The following is an 18,196-nucleotide window of genomic DNA, read 5'->3' as shown; positions in this document are numbered from 1 at the left end:
CAGGTTTCTGTCATAGGCCTCTGAAAAATAAAGAACACTGCTAAGAAAAGCCCTTGAAAAAACCCCTTGTGGGTAGGAAGGTTGGAGATGGCTCCTTTGGTGGAATATATTTCTGCAAATGTGAAGCTGAGTTATATCATCAGTGTCACCACATGCCTCAGGCATGACTAGGGGCATCACTAGTGGCCCATAAAGACCACTGAATGTCTTATCACAACTAAAAACAGGGTTGTTGGGGTGAGGGAGAATCTCTGATCCCTGGTACAACCTAATGTAATGAAGGGATCCTTCTGCAGCTTGGGAGAGAATTACAAATTTCACTGTATTATAGTATACATTTAATATTAGTTTTCTTTGTTTTAAAGCCAGGCTCTGTGTTCAGGGATCACTCTTGAGGCTGCTTGGGAAACATACAGTGTCAGAGATCAAACCTGGGTCAACTACATGGGTAGAAGCACCGTACTCTCTACCTACTCTTGGGCTCCATTCATGGTGGTCTGGGTTTTTAACTCCATCTTTTCAAAGTGACATAAGGGCTTTCAAGTGAAAATCCTAGTAAAATGCAGGGTCAGCCTGTTTGCAAGGCAATGATCTATGGAAGTTGTAAGTTGTCAAAGGAAACCAAACTCAGAACTTGCAGTGAATCAGACTATGTCTCCAAAACACAGGCCCAGCGTCAAGATTGTGATTATTGTACTGCTTAGCATTAGAACAGACATCAGTTCTTGGGCACTTCATTTTTGGTCAATTTGGCAGTTGCCTTAAGAATATAGACTCGGGGTATAAATTCCTGTGTTGCTACTTAGTGTCTGGATAACTCTCAGCCAAGTTCTTAGCTGGATGCCTCAACATTGTCTTCTCTGAGTGGAAATAAACCCATCTGAAAGTTCATCTTTAAAAATCATTACATAGATAAAAGATGGTCATTGGACTAGACCTAAGCCAGTGCCAGGTTCCAATCATACCTCTTTATTAGTTGCTTTGATTTTTATAACATTCCTCTAATTTTCTTTTCATATCTGAGAGAGGAGCCATTTAATTTTGTTTATGTCTTTTTGTTGTATTGTGCTGCTGCTTTTTCTTGGAAGTTGCATGTTTACTTAAAAATAAAGTGAAATAGGAAGTATTTCAATGCTTTGCTAGAGTCCCATGTTTCTTCCTAAAGTGGAAATCCTGTACCTGAATAGCATGCTATACTTATTTTCCCCATTCTCTTACTCAGGTGTATTTAGGGAGTTGGCGCTTACCTACTTCTGGAAGGTTTAGTTCATCCAGCTTGGCCCTTCCCTTGTCTTTGGAGAACAACATCCAACACCTGGGGTATTACATTCCTCCCTCCTTCTGGCTAACAGTGACAGGCCAAAAATACCCCAAAGATGGTTTTCCTTGATACCAAGTCTGTTGTGAGTTAAGATCCCCATGGAATGAGGCTAAAACACCATCGTTGAAACAGTGTGCAACTGTTTCCCTCACACCTATTGTCCTGCAAGCATCTGCTTATTAAGAAGCACTTGAATTTCAAGGAAGTTTAATGCAGAAAGTAGCAGATCTTGTACCCTGTTAATTGTTAGGTCCATCATTAACTGCTAATAGTGCAAATGGAAGATGAGAGTCATGAACTTGGGGGGGTGGGGGGAAGTGTTGTTTTGAGTCACAGCCTGCAGTGCTCAGGGCTTACTCCTGACTGAGCTCTGGGATCACTTATGGTGATGCTCAGCAGATCATATGGGGTGCCAGGGATTGAACCTGGGATGGCCATATGCAAAGCAAATACCCTACACACTGCACTGACAGTGGCCTCACAGCCACGAAGAGTTCTAACACCAAAGTACAAAGTAAGTGTTCTGGACTACCATTCCCCCCAATAATGTCTGGGGAAAGCAAGGAATTTCTCATCATTCATTTGAGTTGATGTTCTTTTCTTATTAGAATTTAAGGGAGGTCTTTTCAATAGCTACTTTGATGGACTGGAAGCTAGAAGCTGGGGACTAAGGAGTTTCCTTTAGTACTAAAGACTAGGTTGGCTGTTACCATCATCATAGTTTCACCATCTCACCACCTTGTAATATTATTAAAAAGCAACAATTACAGACCAGATAAGTCACCCACTAATTACTGGTGATTGTTTTTGCTTAAATCAACTTTCTGTTTTTTGTTTAGTTAGGTTTTTTTTTTTTTTTGGAGGGGTGAGGGGAACACACAGCAGCACTCAGGGGTTACTTCAGGCTCTGTGCTCAGAAATTGTACCTGGCAGGCTTGGGGGGCCACAGGTTGGCTGCATGCAAGCTAAATGCCCTACCACTGTGCTATTGCTCCAACTCCTCAAAGCAACTTCTAAGTCATCTGGAATTGCCAGATAAGAGAAGGGTGTCTCAGTTTAATTAGGATTTTGGATAAGTAGCACATAAATATCAGTGTCTGACTATGCAATATTTGAATCAGTCTTGTAGAAAAATATGTTTACATAAAATTATGGAGAATTTTTTATTTGCTTTGATAACTCCAAATTTGTCTCATGTGTTTTTATTGACTCTGGCTTTCAGAAGAAATGTTCTTTGTTTGCATTTTCTTTTAAAGTTTTAGCCGGATTAAAGATGTTCGTCTTGACAAACATTAAAACAATGTTCTTACTGTTTCTTTGCAGCTGGATGAAATTGGCATTTATGACCAACACTAATGGTAAAATTCCAGTGCGGAGGTAAGTGCTCAGTTTGTGTCTGCTTCCCTGCCCTATGTCACTACTTGCTCTAAGGAAGTGTACTCTGGAAGAGGAGTTTAAATTACTTCCTTAAAAATCTATTTTATCACCAAGATAATTTATGATGAAAAGTTGTATTTCCCCTCGGAATAGGTAGCAGTAACTCTACTTTGGTGAAAGAAACTCCTGAGACAATATCACAAAACCTTTATATATTTAAATGTCTTTTATAAATTATTTATCTTTATTAATGTCTTTATTTATATAATTTGATTACAAACATGATTGTAGTTTGGTTTCAGTCATATAAAGAAAGCTCACCCCCCGCCTGTATTTGAGACAAGTTTTCTACTTCCCTCATTCATTCACATCATTATGTTAGTTGTCAGTGTAGTTATTTCTCTAACTGCACTCACCACTGATCTCGTGAGCTGGACCTTCCAGCCCTCATCTCTATTGTCTTTGAGAATTATTACAAAAAATGTCTTTTATTTTTCTTAAAACCCATAGATGAGTGAGACTATTCTGTGTTTATCTCTCTCCTTCTGACTTATTTCACTCAATAATATATTCCATGTACATCCAGGTATAGGAAAATTTCATGACTTCATTTCTCCTGATGGCTGCATAATATTCCATTATGTATATGTACTACATTTTCTTTTTCTTTTTCCTTTTTTTTTCTTTTTTTTTTTGTTTTTGTTTTGTTTTGTTTTGTTTTTTTGGGTCACGCCCGGCAGCTCTCAGGGGCCACTCCTGGCTCTATGCTCAGAAATTGCTCCTGGCAGGCACGGGGGACCATATGGGATGCTGGGATTTGAACCGATGACCTCCTGCATGAAAGGCAAACATCCTACCTCCATGCTATCTGTCCAGCCCCAATACCACATTTTCTTTAGCCATTCATCTGTTGAAAGGCATCTTGGTTGTTTCCAGAGTCTGGCTATTGTAAGTAGCGCTGCAATGAATATTGGTGTGAGGAAGGACTTTTTGAATTGTATTTTTGTGTTCCTAGGGTATATCCCTAGGAGTGAGATAACTGCATCATATGGGAGTTCAATTTCCAGTTCTTTTAGTAATCTCCATATTATTTACCATAAAGGCTGGATTAGACAGCATTCCCACCAGCAGTTAGAGTTCCCCTCCAGCACCGATTGTTCTTGTTCCTTGCAATATGTGCTATTTAAGTGCCTTTAATCTCCTTTTTCTGAGCAATCAGTAGGTAAGATTCAAGCAGTTTATATTCTACATCTACTGGGAAAGAGTGGAATAGTCGGTTTTTATCTTTACACCTCTGTGGACTGGCATTGGTCCATGAACCAGTGATTGAAAATAAACTGGTTATGGTCTAGTAGGGCTAGGCATTTGGAACATGATATTGGGAATAGTCGCTCTTTTCTCTGTCCCATGCTTTGCTGCTCCATTGATGCTCGGGACAGGTGATTCTTCTGATTTCTTGCCACGTGTTTTCTGTCACTGGCAATGCACTCGTTGGGATTGTCCCTCCTTTCCTCCACCAACTCCAACTGACAGGGCAATGGGAGTGAAGAGGAGTCATAAAGCTTGGACTGCATCTGGATGAAGAGAACAGAGCCCAGATTCTCCCAGATTCTTTACTTCTAGTGTTAGCTTGTTCATCCTCTGAGGGCATCTCATGCCTCCCTCTTTCCTACCTCATCTCTCTCTGGCAGGTATGAGTTTTGTCAATGGTCTGTGGTAACGCCGTGGTGGTAATCAGAATTCCTGACCTCTCTATTTGGTGGGTGGTTTCCGTAAATATGTCATAGAAGTTACAGAAGCAGACAAGTCCCCAGAGCATTTCTGGCCATAGGAAATCAAAAGTGTGTTTGGGTTCATGAACTTAAGAGCACCTCAGTCTAACACAGGATTTTCAGAGAGCAACCCACTGTTCTAGGATTCTTCCAGACATGTTTTCAGTTATTTCCCAGAAAACCACTTTAGCAAAGACACCAGCAGCAAGCAACATGAAACAGGTCCCCGAGTTACTAAGTAGAATGTTCTCTTAAAACTGTTGCTTTCCATACGTGAATCAATTGTGCAGTCTCTAATAGCCTTGAAGCAGTTGCATGATAACTCGTCCAGATCACATGGGACTGATTCATTTCTGCCTTCTCTGTCTGCCTAGCCATTTGATTCTACTCTGAAGTTTCCATTCTGCATTTTTGTGAGAATATTTCCACACACTCAGTACTGTTCTTTTCACACTGAACAGAATTGTCCTAGCAGTTATTGCTTCTTAATGCTGTGTATTATATAACCATGAACTGAATTATCCATGTGGCATAACTGAAATATAGAAGAGAAAATGAAAACTAAAAACTATAAAGATCATTGGGCATTATTATTTATATTTTACTGTTATTGGGGATTTGCAGAGCTGTCTTCCTCATTGTTTATCATCAGTACTTATCAAATCTCTAGAGTATTGTGGCTTTTTTGTGTGGTAGCTTACTATCAGGTCTATTCATGTAAACTTTAGAAGTTTAAAAAATGTCCTATTAACTAGCTTTTTTTGGGGGGGGGGGGACACACTGGTGGCGCTCAGTGGTTACTCCCCACTCAGCACTTAGAAATCGCTCCTGGCAGGCTCAGGGAACCATATGGGATGCCAAGAATCTAACCAAGGTCCATCCTGGGTTGGCCGCATGCAAGACAAACACCCGACAGCTGTGCTATCCTTCCAGCCCCGTTATTAACTATCTTAGCTAATAGTTGGGAAAGAGACATTTTATACTGATAGTTATTTAAATTACTAGTTATTTATCTTGCTTTGATGAGAATAGTTGATTATTTTAATGTATCCTAAATCCTATAACCATTTCCAAATATATAGTGCATTTCTATTTAAAATCAGATTAAATGAGGATAGAGATATATTTCAGGGTTTAAAAGTGCTTGCCTTTCATGAGGCCAACACCATTTGTCTCCTATACCTTCCATTCCTCGTAAATCAGTATTGAAGTAATATGTCTATTCTTAGAGAGCACAGATAGCCATTGGAAGGACAGAAATGTAAATCAAAGCTGATTTTATATACATCAGTCTCCTGTTTTTTTTTTTCCAAAAAAAGTCTCAGGAAATGGACAAAGTGAAAAATATAAAGATTTTAATCATAACACTTCTAACTAGCAGGATTGGTTCCATTTCTACATACCCTATTAATCAGACTGGTTATGCAAGCAGCAAATCTTGTTCCAGTTTCAAAGATCTTTATCTAGCATGTTAACATAAAAAACTTATTACTACCTTTTTTCAAAGGAAATAGTCTAGTTATTTTATCATCTTTAATTCTCTTTGGCATGACTTCTTCCCCAACCAGCAGTATTAACAGGTGTTTGAAATAAGACATCTGTGATTTGGGGGCAGTTTGTGAAAAGTTGACGGCCATTTGATATGAGGCCAGGAAAAAAGTAGACAAATCTCTTGATGGATGAACTCCCAAGGACTTGGTGGAAACTGTTCTGAATGCTTTAATGGATATGAAGAATAAACACTTTAAAACTATCATTTCATCACTTTCATCCTAAAATTTTTAAAATGGAAACCCTTAAGGCATTGAAAGGAATCCAACTTCATAGGTTTTACATATCGTGGTAATGGCTCTGCACTTTAGTGTTAACCAAAATTAAATACCAGGAAGTTTCAGGTATGACAAATGAAGACTGAGTTAATCTGTTGCATAATTTTACATAGTCCATCTTTCTTTCCTCCATTTATCTTCCCACTCAAAACAAAGCTTTTCATTTACTCTCACCCATTCTTTGTCTCCTGAAGTGGGAATCTCTGGCCAGAGAGTGGGAAATGTTAGTTTGATAGTAGTAAACTATAACTGAAAAAGTTCCTCCCTCTCACAGAAGAATCTATGGTTTAAGAAAAGAAAAAAAGAAAAGCTGAGGCCTCAGATATGCCCATGACAGCTCTAATAACTAATCTGCTAATATTCTGAATACCCCACATGATCCTGCAGGAATTTTACTGTATGAGTCTTTGTCAGCAGTTTTTATTTTCTAGGAGATTGCTAGTGACATTGGGGACTCCGACTGGGGGTCTTGGACACTTTGGAAGTGTAGAAGTGAGATAAATGTATACAGCCAACACCAATACTATCATGTGGTCTAAAATAAACATGTGGTCTAAACTGTAGAATTAAATAAAAAAAGTGTATTAGATAAGTTGGTGTGTCTAGGGATGGGAGAGAACCCTGGCTGATTGGTGGAGGAGCAGGGACCTTGGTGTTAGGTTTAGAGATGCTTGGGATTCATTGCAAGTCAACATTATAAGTTAACAACATTGTCAATCAAACCACCTATATAATTTTAATTAAGAAATTATTAATTAAGAAATTAATTAATTAATTAAGAAATTAATTAATTAATTAAGAAATTATTTCAGATTTCAGACTTTTTGAGAGAAAATAATGAGTGAGAAGACCTTCTCCCAAATTCCCCATTGCTAGCAACATTTCTAACTTAGTCACCAGGAAGGTTCCTGGTGCATCTTTTAGTTGCACCACACTTTAGTTGGTGGGTATAAAGAGATGAGTAAGTCAATCACAACTCCTTTTAAAACCTCTATGCTTTTGAAGTGCTGTTCTTTAGACTGTAATGCTTTCAAACACCTCCAGCCTACTATAAGTATGTTTCTATTGGAAACCTGGGTTTCTGATGTAACTAAAAATAAGGAATTCAACTTGGCCTCACAATCTCCCTTATCCCTGAATGGATCTTTCTTGAAGGTCAGGAGAGATTCAGAAAGCTGGGTGGATAGATAGAAGGCAATAATCAAGGAAACAGTCCATTCAATTTTCTTGCCAATTGCTGCTTACTTGGGCTTGGCCACATTTCATAAGAATTGAGCTAATCTACGGTAAGGTTACTAGCCTAAACTCATATGAATGATTGACCCTATTTAAGAACCCCCTTTCTTTTTCTTTTTCTTTTCCTTTTGCAGTTTGGATCACATTCAATTCTGCTCAGTTAGAATTTACTCTTATCTCTGCACTTAGAAATCACTCCTGGCAGAACCCAGAGGACCATATTTGATGCTGGGGATCAAACCAGGATTGGTTGTGTACAAGGCTCACTGTAATATCTCTCTAGCCACTGGGATATTTTTCTATATGACTTTTCCTAGATCCTGGCACATAAAGCCTTTTCTTTTTTCAGTCTATATTTCTCTACCTCCTATCCTTACTGCAAATGCTTACAACTGTCTCCTCTCCTGAGAAATTCTTATTCTACTTCTTATTTCATGTTGATTTCCCAAATCCTTTCCCAAAAAATTATATTCCGATACACTCTTATTTTCCATCCTACCTCTCACCCAGCCCTAGGTTTTCTGTCTTCCAGAGGCTCCAATGTATTGATGACTGCCTATTTTCACGGTCAGTATATGACCTCCTTCATTTCTAGCCTGTTTGATCAGTTTTTATTAATTTTCTGGGCCTTTGTGAATCTAACTGAAGCCCAGGTTAGCTGAGATTGCTATAGAAAGGTTTTCTTTCTGATTATCATTCTGAATGAAAGATGTCCCAGTTCTGCTTCAGGCCTGTAACTTCTTTCACATAACCTACCAAAGCACATGCATTCATGCACACACACGTGTACACACACACACACACAATTATTTCTCTCAATAGGTTGAGATAAGCCACATCTTAATATGTACATTCTATGAACCCTAAATAAAGTAAAAACTACAAATAAGAACCTTTGTACTAGAAGCTAGTTTGCCTGATAGCAAACACTTAATACAGGTTGTATTCTGCCTATAAATCTTTCAAGAGAAATCAGAGGCCTTCCTATATTTGAATACAACTGCCTCAATCATGCTTAAAAAAGTACATCTGGAAGTAGTCTCATACCCAAAAAGAATTACTCATGTTTTCAATGAACATATAGCAATTTACTTAAAACTAGTTCTTCCCAATTTATTTTGGGAATTTGTGCTCTACAGTTGAATTAGAACTACTTTATCCCTCTCATCAAGGAAATCTAACTCAGTGCTTACATTTGGAACTTGCCTTCTGCTTAACATGAATGGTGGGAGATATGGCAAGATTGAGTATGTGGCGGTGCTCTCATAAATCCTCTTGTGCTCGTGGGGAAGGAATTCTAAGTCTGCTTTCACAGAGGAAAGTAGGCCCTTGACTGCATCCAGCCTAAGTATCACTCATGCATTTATCATAAGAAATTTCTATTTCCGGGGCCATGAGGTGGCGCTAGAGGTAAGGTGCCTGCCTTGCAAGCGCTAGCCAACAAAGGACCGTGGTTCGATTCCCTGGCATTCCATATGGTCCCCCCAAGCCAGGGGCAATTTCTGAGCGCTTAGCCAGGAGTAACCCCTGAGCATCAAACGGGTGTGGCCCCAAAACAAAACAACAACAACAACAACAAAAATAAATTTTTATTTTCTACTTTGTTGGTGGGCAGGGGAAATGAGAGCCAATTGGTGCTCGGGAGACCTGGAGGACTCAATAGGTTGTTCAACCAGTCCTAAGGCCTAAGGATGCAATGATCTTTATCCCTGTGGTGCTGAAGATTCTGTAGCCCAATTACTGGTAATTCTGGAGGTCTCCAAGGCTACACATAGTAGCGCCTGGAAGAATGTATGGTACTGGGATTCAAATTCGGGTAGAATGCATGCTAAACATGAGCCCTAACAGCTGTGCAAAATTTGGGTCACTCTCACCATTTGTCATTACTGGAGAATATGAAACATATTAAAGTCTTAATCCATGTTACCAGCCGTAATGTGAATGATGCTTATTCAAAGGCTAATACCAGGAGCTGGAGTGGTGGTGCAGAGCGGTAAGGCATCTGCCTTGCAAGCATTAACCTAGGACAGATCACGGTTCGATCTCCCAAGCCAGGAGCAATTTCTGAGTGCAGAGCCAGGAGTAATCTTCGAGCATCACTGGGTGTGGCCCAAAAATAAAAAACAAAAAGGCTAATATTATTCAGAAATACCTTGTCTTGGAATGTGATACCAAAGTTCTTTTGAAATCTCTAATATTTCTTTCCTTCCTTCTATCCACTTTCACTTTCACAAAAAAAAAAAAAAAACCCAATCTCTGAGACAGATGACATTTCTGAGTAACGGAAGGATGTTTTGCTAGAAAAACTCATGCCAAAAATTATGTTTTTCTGTGTACTAAGTGAGAAACCAAGATAAGAAGTCACAGATATAGACAGGATCCTAAAGTGCTGCCTTCCTCTAGTTCATACTTAATCAAGGTTTATTGTAGAGCTACTGACCCTAACCACATTTCTTTTCCATAAGAAAATAAGTTGGTAGTATTATAAGTTACTATGGTATTTGTCCATTAGTGTGCTTTCCTCCTGCTTCTTGTGTTCACAAGTAACTTTTTATCTTCCAAGCCACTTTCCTTACTACTACACAGCTAAAGTCATTTAAGAGGCATTTCAGGAACTAAATTGAGAAGTAAAAAATACCTCAGCATTTTATTCTCCTTTTCATCTCCTTTTTTCCTTCCACCAACCCTGCTCTTCTTTCTTACCTGGATCTTTGCCTCACGGAAAGCATTTAACAATGTGGTTCTTTTCTGCCCTAGTATTACAAGAACCTTTGCTTCGGGAAAAACAGAAAAGGTAATCTTTCAAGCACTCAAGGAGCTAGGCCTTCCCAGTGGCAAGGTAATCAAAATTGAGTGATGTGTTTCTATTTTGTATTTTAATGTTCTTATGTGTAGTAAGTCAGATTTTTAATGTTAAGTCTTATTAGATTCAGAGAGTGAATCACTGATAGTCAATAATTTTACTTGTCTTATTTTGAACATCGAACAATGCTCACAATTTACCTCCTGCCTCTTCACTCAGGGATAACTCTTGGTTAGCTTGGGGCATGCTATGGGGTGCCAGTGATTGCACCTGGGTAGACTTTGTACTAGGCCAGAACTCTACCTGCTAAACTGTCTATCTCTCAGGCTTATTAGGTACAATTTTTATCTTTCCTTCCTTCTCCCCTTCCTTCTTTCCTCCTTTCCTTCTATCCTTCCTTCCTCCCTTTCTTCTTCCCTCCTTTCCTTCCTCCCTTCCTTCTTTACTTTCTCCCTCTCTTCTTCCCTTCCTCCTCCTTCCTTCCTTTTCTAACTCCTTCCCTTCCTCCCTCCCTTTCTCCTTCCTTCTCTCTCATTTTCTTCCTCCCTTCTTCCTTTCCTTTTCTTCCTTCCTCCTTTCCTCCTTCCCTTCCTTAATTCCTTCCTTCCTTTTTCCTTCCTTCTTTCCTTCCTCACTCTCTTCCTTCCTATTTTCCTTCCTTCTTTCCTTCCTCCCTCCCTTCCTATTTTCTGAAAATGTTAATTTAAATATTGGGCAACTCAATTAATGTAATACAAAAAAAATTTTTTTGGTCAACTGAATTGAGAAAAGAAAAGGACAGATAGCACTTTTACACATCTGTGAAAGCTTTACAGAAACCCATCACATTGTGACCAACCCAATGTTAGTGTGAAAACTAATACATTCAGATCCTTGAGGTAGCTGTGAAGTGTTTTAAAGCACCTCATTCCAAATAAACCATTTGTGTTCATTGTCTTTGGATTTAAAATAATTAGAATTAATTTGACTGCCAAAAAAAAAAAAAAAAAAAAGACTCCAGCCTGTGACTACTTTAGAAAGTAGTTTGAAGTAGACATTTTAGTATGAAAGGAAAATCTCATATGTTGTCAATGAACTCCTTCACTTATGAAAATTCACAGAATTGGCAAAATAGAATCTGGACTTGATTTTTCTCACGACCATTTAGACCAGTGGTCCTCAAATTATGGCCCGCGGGCCACATATTGTATTTGTATCTGTTTTGTTTCTTCTTTGCAAAATAAGAAATATGCAGTGTGCATAAGAATTCGTTCATAAGTTTTTTTTTTACTAGAGTCAGACCCTCCAATGGTCTGAGGGACTGTGAACTGGCCCCTTATTTAAAAAGGTTGAGGACCCCTGATTTAGACCAATGTTCTGTAGCCTTTTTCTTACAATTGTTTCCTTCTGACCTGTTGTTTTTTTTCTTGTGTCCTCTCTATACAACTTTTTAGCCCCCTAGTCTCCTTCCACCAGCGTAATCATTATCCACACACCCCTTTTTAACATCCTTTCCAATAGTGACTCCTTTTGAAATATTGTGGGCACCAAGAGGAGTCCTTAAGTCTCTTAAATGAGAAATTCTGACTTGGTTAAGGACTTGGCCCCTTTCTTCCAATAGAGGAGTCCATATTGATATTTATTCAATGGGACGTATTCTAGAGGAAGCCCAGATGTAGCTCATGTTTGAACACACAAACCGCAGCCACATGATAACTAGAAATGCTCTGTTCTAGCTGGATGGCCCACCCAGGCCTGGAGATTGGCCTTCTGGGTTTTTTGAGAAAGAATCAGAAATAAACAGCCTGAGGTTCCAAGTGGTTAGCACTTTGCTTCCTGATTTTTTAGATATTTTTCTCTCCAAGGAGAAAAATAATGTTTGTATGACGTATGAAAATCTTTTTCTTGAATTCTTTTTACAGAATGATGAAATTGAACCCACAGCATTTACTTATGAAAAGTTCTATGAACTGACACAAAAGATTTGTCCTCGGACAGATATAGAGGACCTTTTTAAAAAAATGTAAGTTGCATTCTAAGAAAGTGTCATGGCGATGTAACTCTTTAGATTTTTTAAAATATTTGTCCTAATATTGTAATACAGTATGTTGAGAGTCTCTAGAAGTATGTAGTTAGGGTTGTATTTCTCACCCCTTAGTTTATCATTGTAAAAGTTTACTTTGATATTTTTTGAGAAACTTTTACATAAGGTAACAGGAACTTTCTCCCTCTCCACCCCTTGCATCAGCTTCACTAACTCCTTACGATTTTAACCTGCTCCGTTAGGGATTAACCTGTTTATGAACTAACTCAATTCAATTTGGAATGTTATCTTGTTGTTGAAAAGTTCATTCATTCCAGTTATTTTAAATGGATGACTTACATGTTGTTTTTAAAGTGACATCTTTTGGGTAAAGCTAAAAGAATTCCAGACATTTTCTGTAAGCTAGCAGGAATGTTATCTTTCCTTTGTTATTGCTATTTTGTTGTTGTTCTTATTTTTTTCCTTTTAGTCTCTTGGCCATTTTAAGAATGCACATTTATGTTGGGGTTAGAAAATAAGTTTAGAATTATCATCAACAAATGTCAACATGTAAATCGTACCTACTATAGCATCATATACAAAAACTTACTTTTTCTAATAAATTTCTTTTCAGCAATGGAGACAAAACTGATTATTTAACGGTAGACCAATTAGTGAGCTTTCTAAATGAAGTAAGCTTTTTCATACATTAACTCCATAAGTCTGTGTGCGATGGCTTGCCTCTCCAGTGTTCTCATTGCATGCTCACATCAGACGCCTTCATTTGCTTTGCTTCTGACCTGCTGATCTTTCCATGATGACTTTACCAGGTGCAAAAATCAGCTGCTGCTCTTGTGTTCATATGCTTCCTCCATGTTGGCTTTGCACACTGCTTTTTTTTTCTTTTTTTTGGTTGGGTTTCTCGCTGTTATGTATAGCTCTGGTTCTGTGTGTATGTGTGTGTGAAGTTTTGTAATATGTTCATTGACTTCAATGTGTCTATGTTTTGCAAGATTATATTTAAGGTACTTATTTATTTTCTATTGCTCTCATTGAATAGAAAGAGAATGGATTGAGTTTACCACACTATGGTTGGATTCTCCATTGCTAACTTTTTCTCATACCTTTGCATGGACGGGAAAGCTTTATTTTTGTCTTTTAATGGATTGCATGTAAGAAAAATAGGTAGGTTCATATAGAATGTTTGGAGATCAAGCACAACACTGGAGTTCCTGGGTGAAAATATAGCACAAATTAGGCCAATTGGATTACAGGTTCTATTTTCACTTCTTATTTTTTATAATAAACAGAGAGTTAATTTTAGAATATGTTTCACTTGATCATTAAAAACATAAGAGAAGACTACTTTAGAATAATAAAGGTTGCAACTTTTATTCTAATTAAAATGAATATGTTTCTACATATACATAAAAGTATATCATCTTTAATGAAACATGAGACTCTAATAAACCAAAAAGGAAAATTCACTTTCTTTTTTTAAACAGTGAGTGTAAATAAGAAAAGCACAATATACTTTAAGTCGAAACAATATATAGTCTCTCATATGATACCATGGAGGAAGGAATGTCACTTACATATGAGGTCTTGTCTGCAGAAAGAACAATTGGCAGATGCATTAGTCAGTCAACAGAATCACATCATTGCCAAGGGCTTTCCTTTGTGTTTGTCCAAGTTTACCAGCTCCCAATTTGTAGGGCCTCCACATTGGCATCTTCAAGTGCAGGAAAAAGCAAGCACTCTATTTATCAGCACAGCATCCTCCATTTTGAATAGTCCATCCAGTATATGGTGATGTTTATTGCACTTCAAAATATTTCAAATTTTTACACCTTAATAGTGTTGGGTCTTGCAAATACGATGTTCATAATCTTTACCCAGATATTATCTACATTCTTAAGCCACTGGTGCCCCAAACTTAAAATGGCTCGTGTTGTTTCCTTAACCCTTTCCCTCTCTTCTGCTTCAATGGAATATCTGTCTTTTTTTAATTTTCCTCAGCTTCTTCTTGCATTTGGGTATTTGATCATCTGAAGTTTTGATGAGGTGGCCAGGATACTGGCTTCCTATGAAGGGAAGTATTCAGCTTCAGTATCCCATGCCACTTCCTCAAGAAAGGTCCACTGTGCCCCCAGGAATGTAGCTGGCTCCGTGCCTCTCTTCAACATTACTGCTGAGATTTCAGTATGCATTTTGCTGTTTAAAAGCAAAAACAATAACAACAACACTTCTGAACTCCTAAGGCCTCCAGAGGAATTTATCTCCTGCCTTTGCTTTCACGAAGAGATTTTTGTAGGCTTATCCAGAAATCCCTTTTACAATTCTTACAAGTCTAAGCCTTTACATGAGTGAGTGAGTGAGTGAGTAAGTGAGTGAGTGAGTGAGTGAGTGAGTGAATGACCTTCCCGTGATTCTCAGTCAGTTGAGTCGCAGTTCAATGTAAGGACCCTAGGATGTGATGTTGCTTAGGACCTGGGGTGCTCGGGATCACCTAGGCAGTGCTTGAGTACTCTATGGCTACTCTCAGCATAGCTCAGGGGACTCGGTAGTACAAAGGATTAGCCTGGAATCAATTATATCTAAAATATGTGTCTTATCCCCTGGACTGACACCTAGACAGAAATTTTAATCTCTCCTATAGTGTTTTTATCGCAAGTTTTGCCTGTCCTTCCTCCTTTTTTCAAGGGGTAGGGAATTCTATCATTGTTTCTTTCATCTCTCTAAGATCAAATCACCCTTTCTTTTACAGTGTCCCTACAGAAAGAATCCACTTAAGGTAGCAAGCATTGTCATATACACATAAGATACTCAAACCTAAACATTTACCCACAGAGGGCCAACAAGCTGGAATTCAACCTTATAACAAAAGCCCCAGAACACACATAAGACATGGAAAAGTACGAGTTTCATGAACAGAAAATGACAGTACCTCCGTCTCATTATTTGCAGGTTTAAACCACATATAGTCCCCAAGCCATACCAGGAATGCTCTCTGAGCTCAGAGCCAAGAGTAAGCCCTGAGCACTTCTATGTGTGGTCCTAAAATCAAAAGTAGTAGTTAATAAAAAAATAAAAAATAATAGTGATGATAGAGGGCCAGAGCAATAGCACAGTGGTAGGGCATTTGCTTGGCACGCAGCTGGGTTTGATCCATATGGTTTATTCCATTTGCTCCCCTGAGCCAGGAGCGATTTCTGAGCGCAGAGCCAGGAGTCACCGCTGAGCATCACTAGGTGTGGCCCAAAAACCAAAAACCCAAAACCAAAAGATAATAAAAAAAAAATAATAGAGATGCTAATTTAAAAAATTAAAATGTCCTCTCTAGTGGGTAAGGTCTATTATTCCTTGAAATGCTAGTAGTACACTTGGGAAACAAGTTTGACTATCATAATCATCCAATTAGTAAATTCTGTCATATCTAGTGGATGAGGAAATTCTTTGCCTGTATTAAGGGCAATAAAAGAAACGAGTGTGTAGGAGAGCTGGTTGCGATCTGCATTCTGAGCTACCAATGAATGATGCTGCTGTATACTCTACTATATAATTGAAATTTCTTATCTGAAGTTCTTTCATCTCTATTTTCCTCTGTTAATGAGAAGCTAACTTAATTTTAGTTTTGCTTTCACTCTTTGTTTGACTTCTACAAAGATTATTAGAATAGAGAAGAATATGGAATTGATTGGAACGTGAAGACAAATATATAGATCAACATGAGAAATATTAAAAAATTCTTAAATACTTAAAAATAATCAAGACTTTGCCTGATTTTCTTGTTACCTATTTTCTTTTCTCTGCTTCACTCATATCTTCACACAAATACTAAGATGAACAACTTTAATTTATTTGTATTTTTTGCAGTTGGAAGACTCTAAGAAAGAGGCCAAGATATCTTACCATTTATAGTATCTTTATTCTTTAATGAATAGCCAAAGAGAGATAAGAAGGCATTTGGTTTTGTGAGCACACTAGCCTTCTAAATTATTCTTTTATCCTCTTTATATCTCATTTAAATAGCATTTATGTCTTTCATCATCTCTCCTTCCTAATGCTGATCGGATTGATGCATTTTCCTCAGTAAAATTATGTATATAACAATGGAGGCATTGTCATCATGCTCATCTACTTGAGCCCCGTTCTCTGACCTATTTTTGCAAACTATTCAGAATCTCATTTTACAGAGCTCTGGACATCAAGTGGCAAATGTCCTGAATATATTGCTTTCTCAAATCACAATGGAAAATGGAAAACCCAATATCCAGCATATTGGTAAACACATGTTCTTCACTTTTCTACAACCTTTTCACTCTGATTACATCAAAATGTTTTTTCTTCTGATGTTTTTGCATACACAAATTTTAGTTGTGTTACAAATACACAACTTGCCATTTATTTCCTTATTTCTTTGGATTATCCAAGTGCATTATTTTGTCTTTGGAAACCTGAAAAATATTGGGTGATGCCAATGGATAGAGGAGATCAAAGATAAATGCAATTACAACATTGTTGGCTCTTGATTTTTTTTCTTTTTGGCCGAAAATGGGGATAGGTAATTATATTACCTAAATCTTAGGCATGGTCTTCCAGGAGACTGCGTCTGTTGAGATAGATAGGTGTAATAGTGAATACTAGATCCCTGGACTAATTTTAATAGGATTTCATTGGAAGGACATATTAAATCTATAGAGTTTTATGCTTTCAAGCAGGGGTCCTCAAACTTTTTAAACAGGGGGCCAGTTCACTCTCCCTCAGACCATTGGAGGGTCTGACTATAGTAAAAACAAAACTTATGAACGAATTCTTATGCACACTACATGTATCTTACTTTGCAATGAAGAAACAAAACAGATACAAATACAATATGTGGCCCGCGGGGCCATAGTTTGAGGACCACTGCCAAGTCTCAGATAATTATAATGCTTTGCATATATATTAAAACACATTCCTTTACATGTTGGAGCAATTTCTCAAACTGAACACACGAGAATCACCTACAAGGCTTGTTAAGACACAGATTCATGGGTTCTACTCCAGAGAATCAAATCTGGTAGGTCTGGGGTGGGGCCTGAGAATCTGCACTTCTAACAAACCTCAGGTGAGTGATAAGCCACTGCTGCCATTGACAGAATGCGCCTCCAAGTAACCCAGATCATACTAGCTTCATATATGTATATAAAAACGCATAACAATGGCTGGATTCTCTTTGCTTTTGTCCCTAACTTTCCACTATGCTTTCTCTCACTTTTTGATTCATATGGATTTGCCCCTTCATCTCCATAAGTCCAGCAAATATCTCTACAGTATATATACATCTATATGTATATATGCTGAGTATATCTTTAAACCAAAAAAGTTAATTTTATTAAGGAAGATGAAGAATACCCAGTCATGGACTATAGTGGGTCTACAAAGGACCTTTTTACCCACTGCCATCTTCTTCCATGATATACTTTATAGAAAAGGGAGAGGTCTGGATTTGTTTGTTTGTTTGTTTGTATGTTTGTGTGTGTGTTTAAAATAATACATTCTCACCAGATACAGTGCTTGTCATTTTCTTGAACAGAGTGTTGTAATTGCATGGCACCATCCATTTTCTAAACAAGATGTAGCATGCTTTCACTTGCCTGACCTTCCACGGTGCACCTCACAATTTCTCTATCTCTGCATAACCCACAACTTCATTAGTTACGGTCTTAAAGCCTATGATTAACAAAACAGCTTCTACTGACCACATGCATGGTGTGAGCTGTTGTGAGCTTTAATTTCTTATATTACAACAGAAGCATGCTTCATTGGGATATATTGAGAGAGAGAGAGAGGTTTTTAAAGACTAACACTCTG

The 18,196-nt window shown here is 37.9% G+C and overlaps 1 protein-coding gene across 6 annotated transcripts in view; it reads left to right on the top strand.

The window, feature by feature from the left end:
• The window catches only part of PLCB4 (phospholipase C beta 4), a 418,068-nt gene that overhangs the window by 313,237 nt on the left and 86,635 nt on the right, over positions 1-18,196 (top strand). For all 6 annotated transcript variants that reach the window (XM_049780221.1, XM_049780218.1, XM_049780220.1 and 3 more), the window contains 4 exons: positions 2,645-2,698; positions 10,293-10,374; positions 12,240-12,340; positions 12,975-13,032. In XM_049780221.1, the coding sequence (XP_049636178.1) occupies positions 2,645-2,698; positions 10,293-10,374; positions 12,240-12,340; positions 12,975-13,032 (295 nt within the window). The remainder of the gene's footprint in view (positions 1-2,644; positions 2,699-10,292; positions 10,375-12,239; positions 12,341-12,974; positions 13,033-18,196) is intronic.

Source organism: Suncus etruscus, chromosome 9, assembly GCF_024139225.1.
Source record: "Suncus etruscus isolate mSunEtr1 chromosome 9, mSunEtr1.pri.cur, whole genome shotgun sequence".
Taxonomy (NCBI): domain Eukaryota; kingdom Metazoa; phylum Chordata; class Mammalia; order Eulipotyphla; family Soricidae; genus Suncus; species Suncus etruscus.
This window is presented reverse-complemented; position numbering and strand designations above follow the sequence as displayed.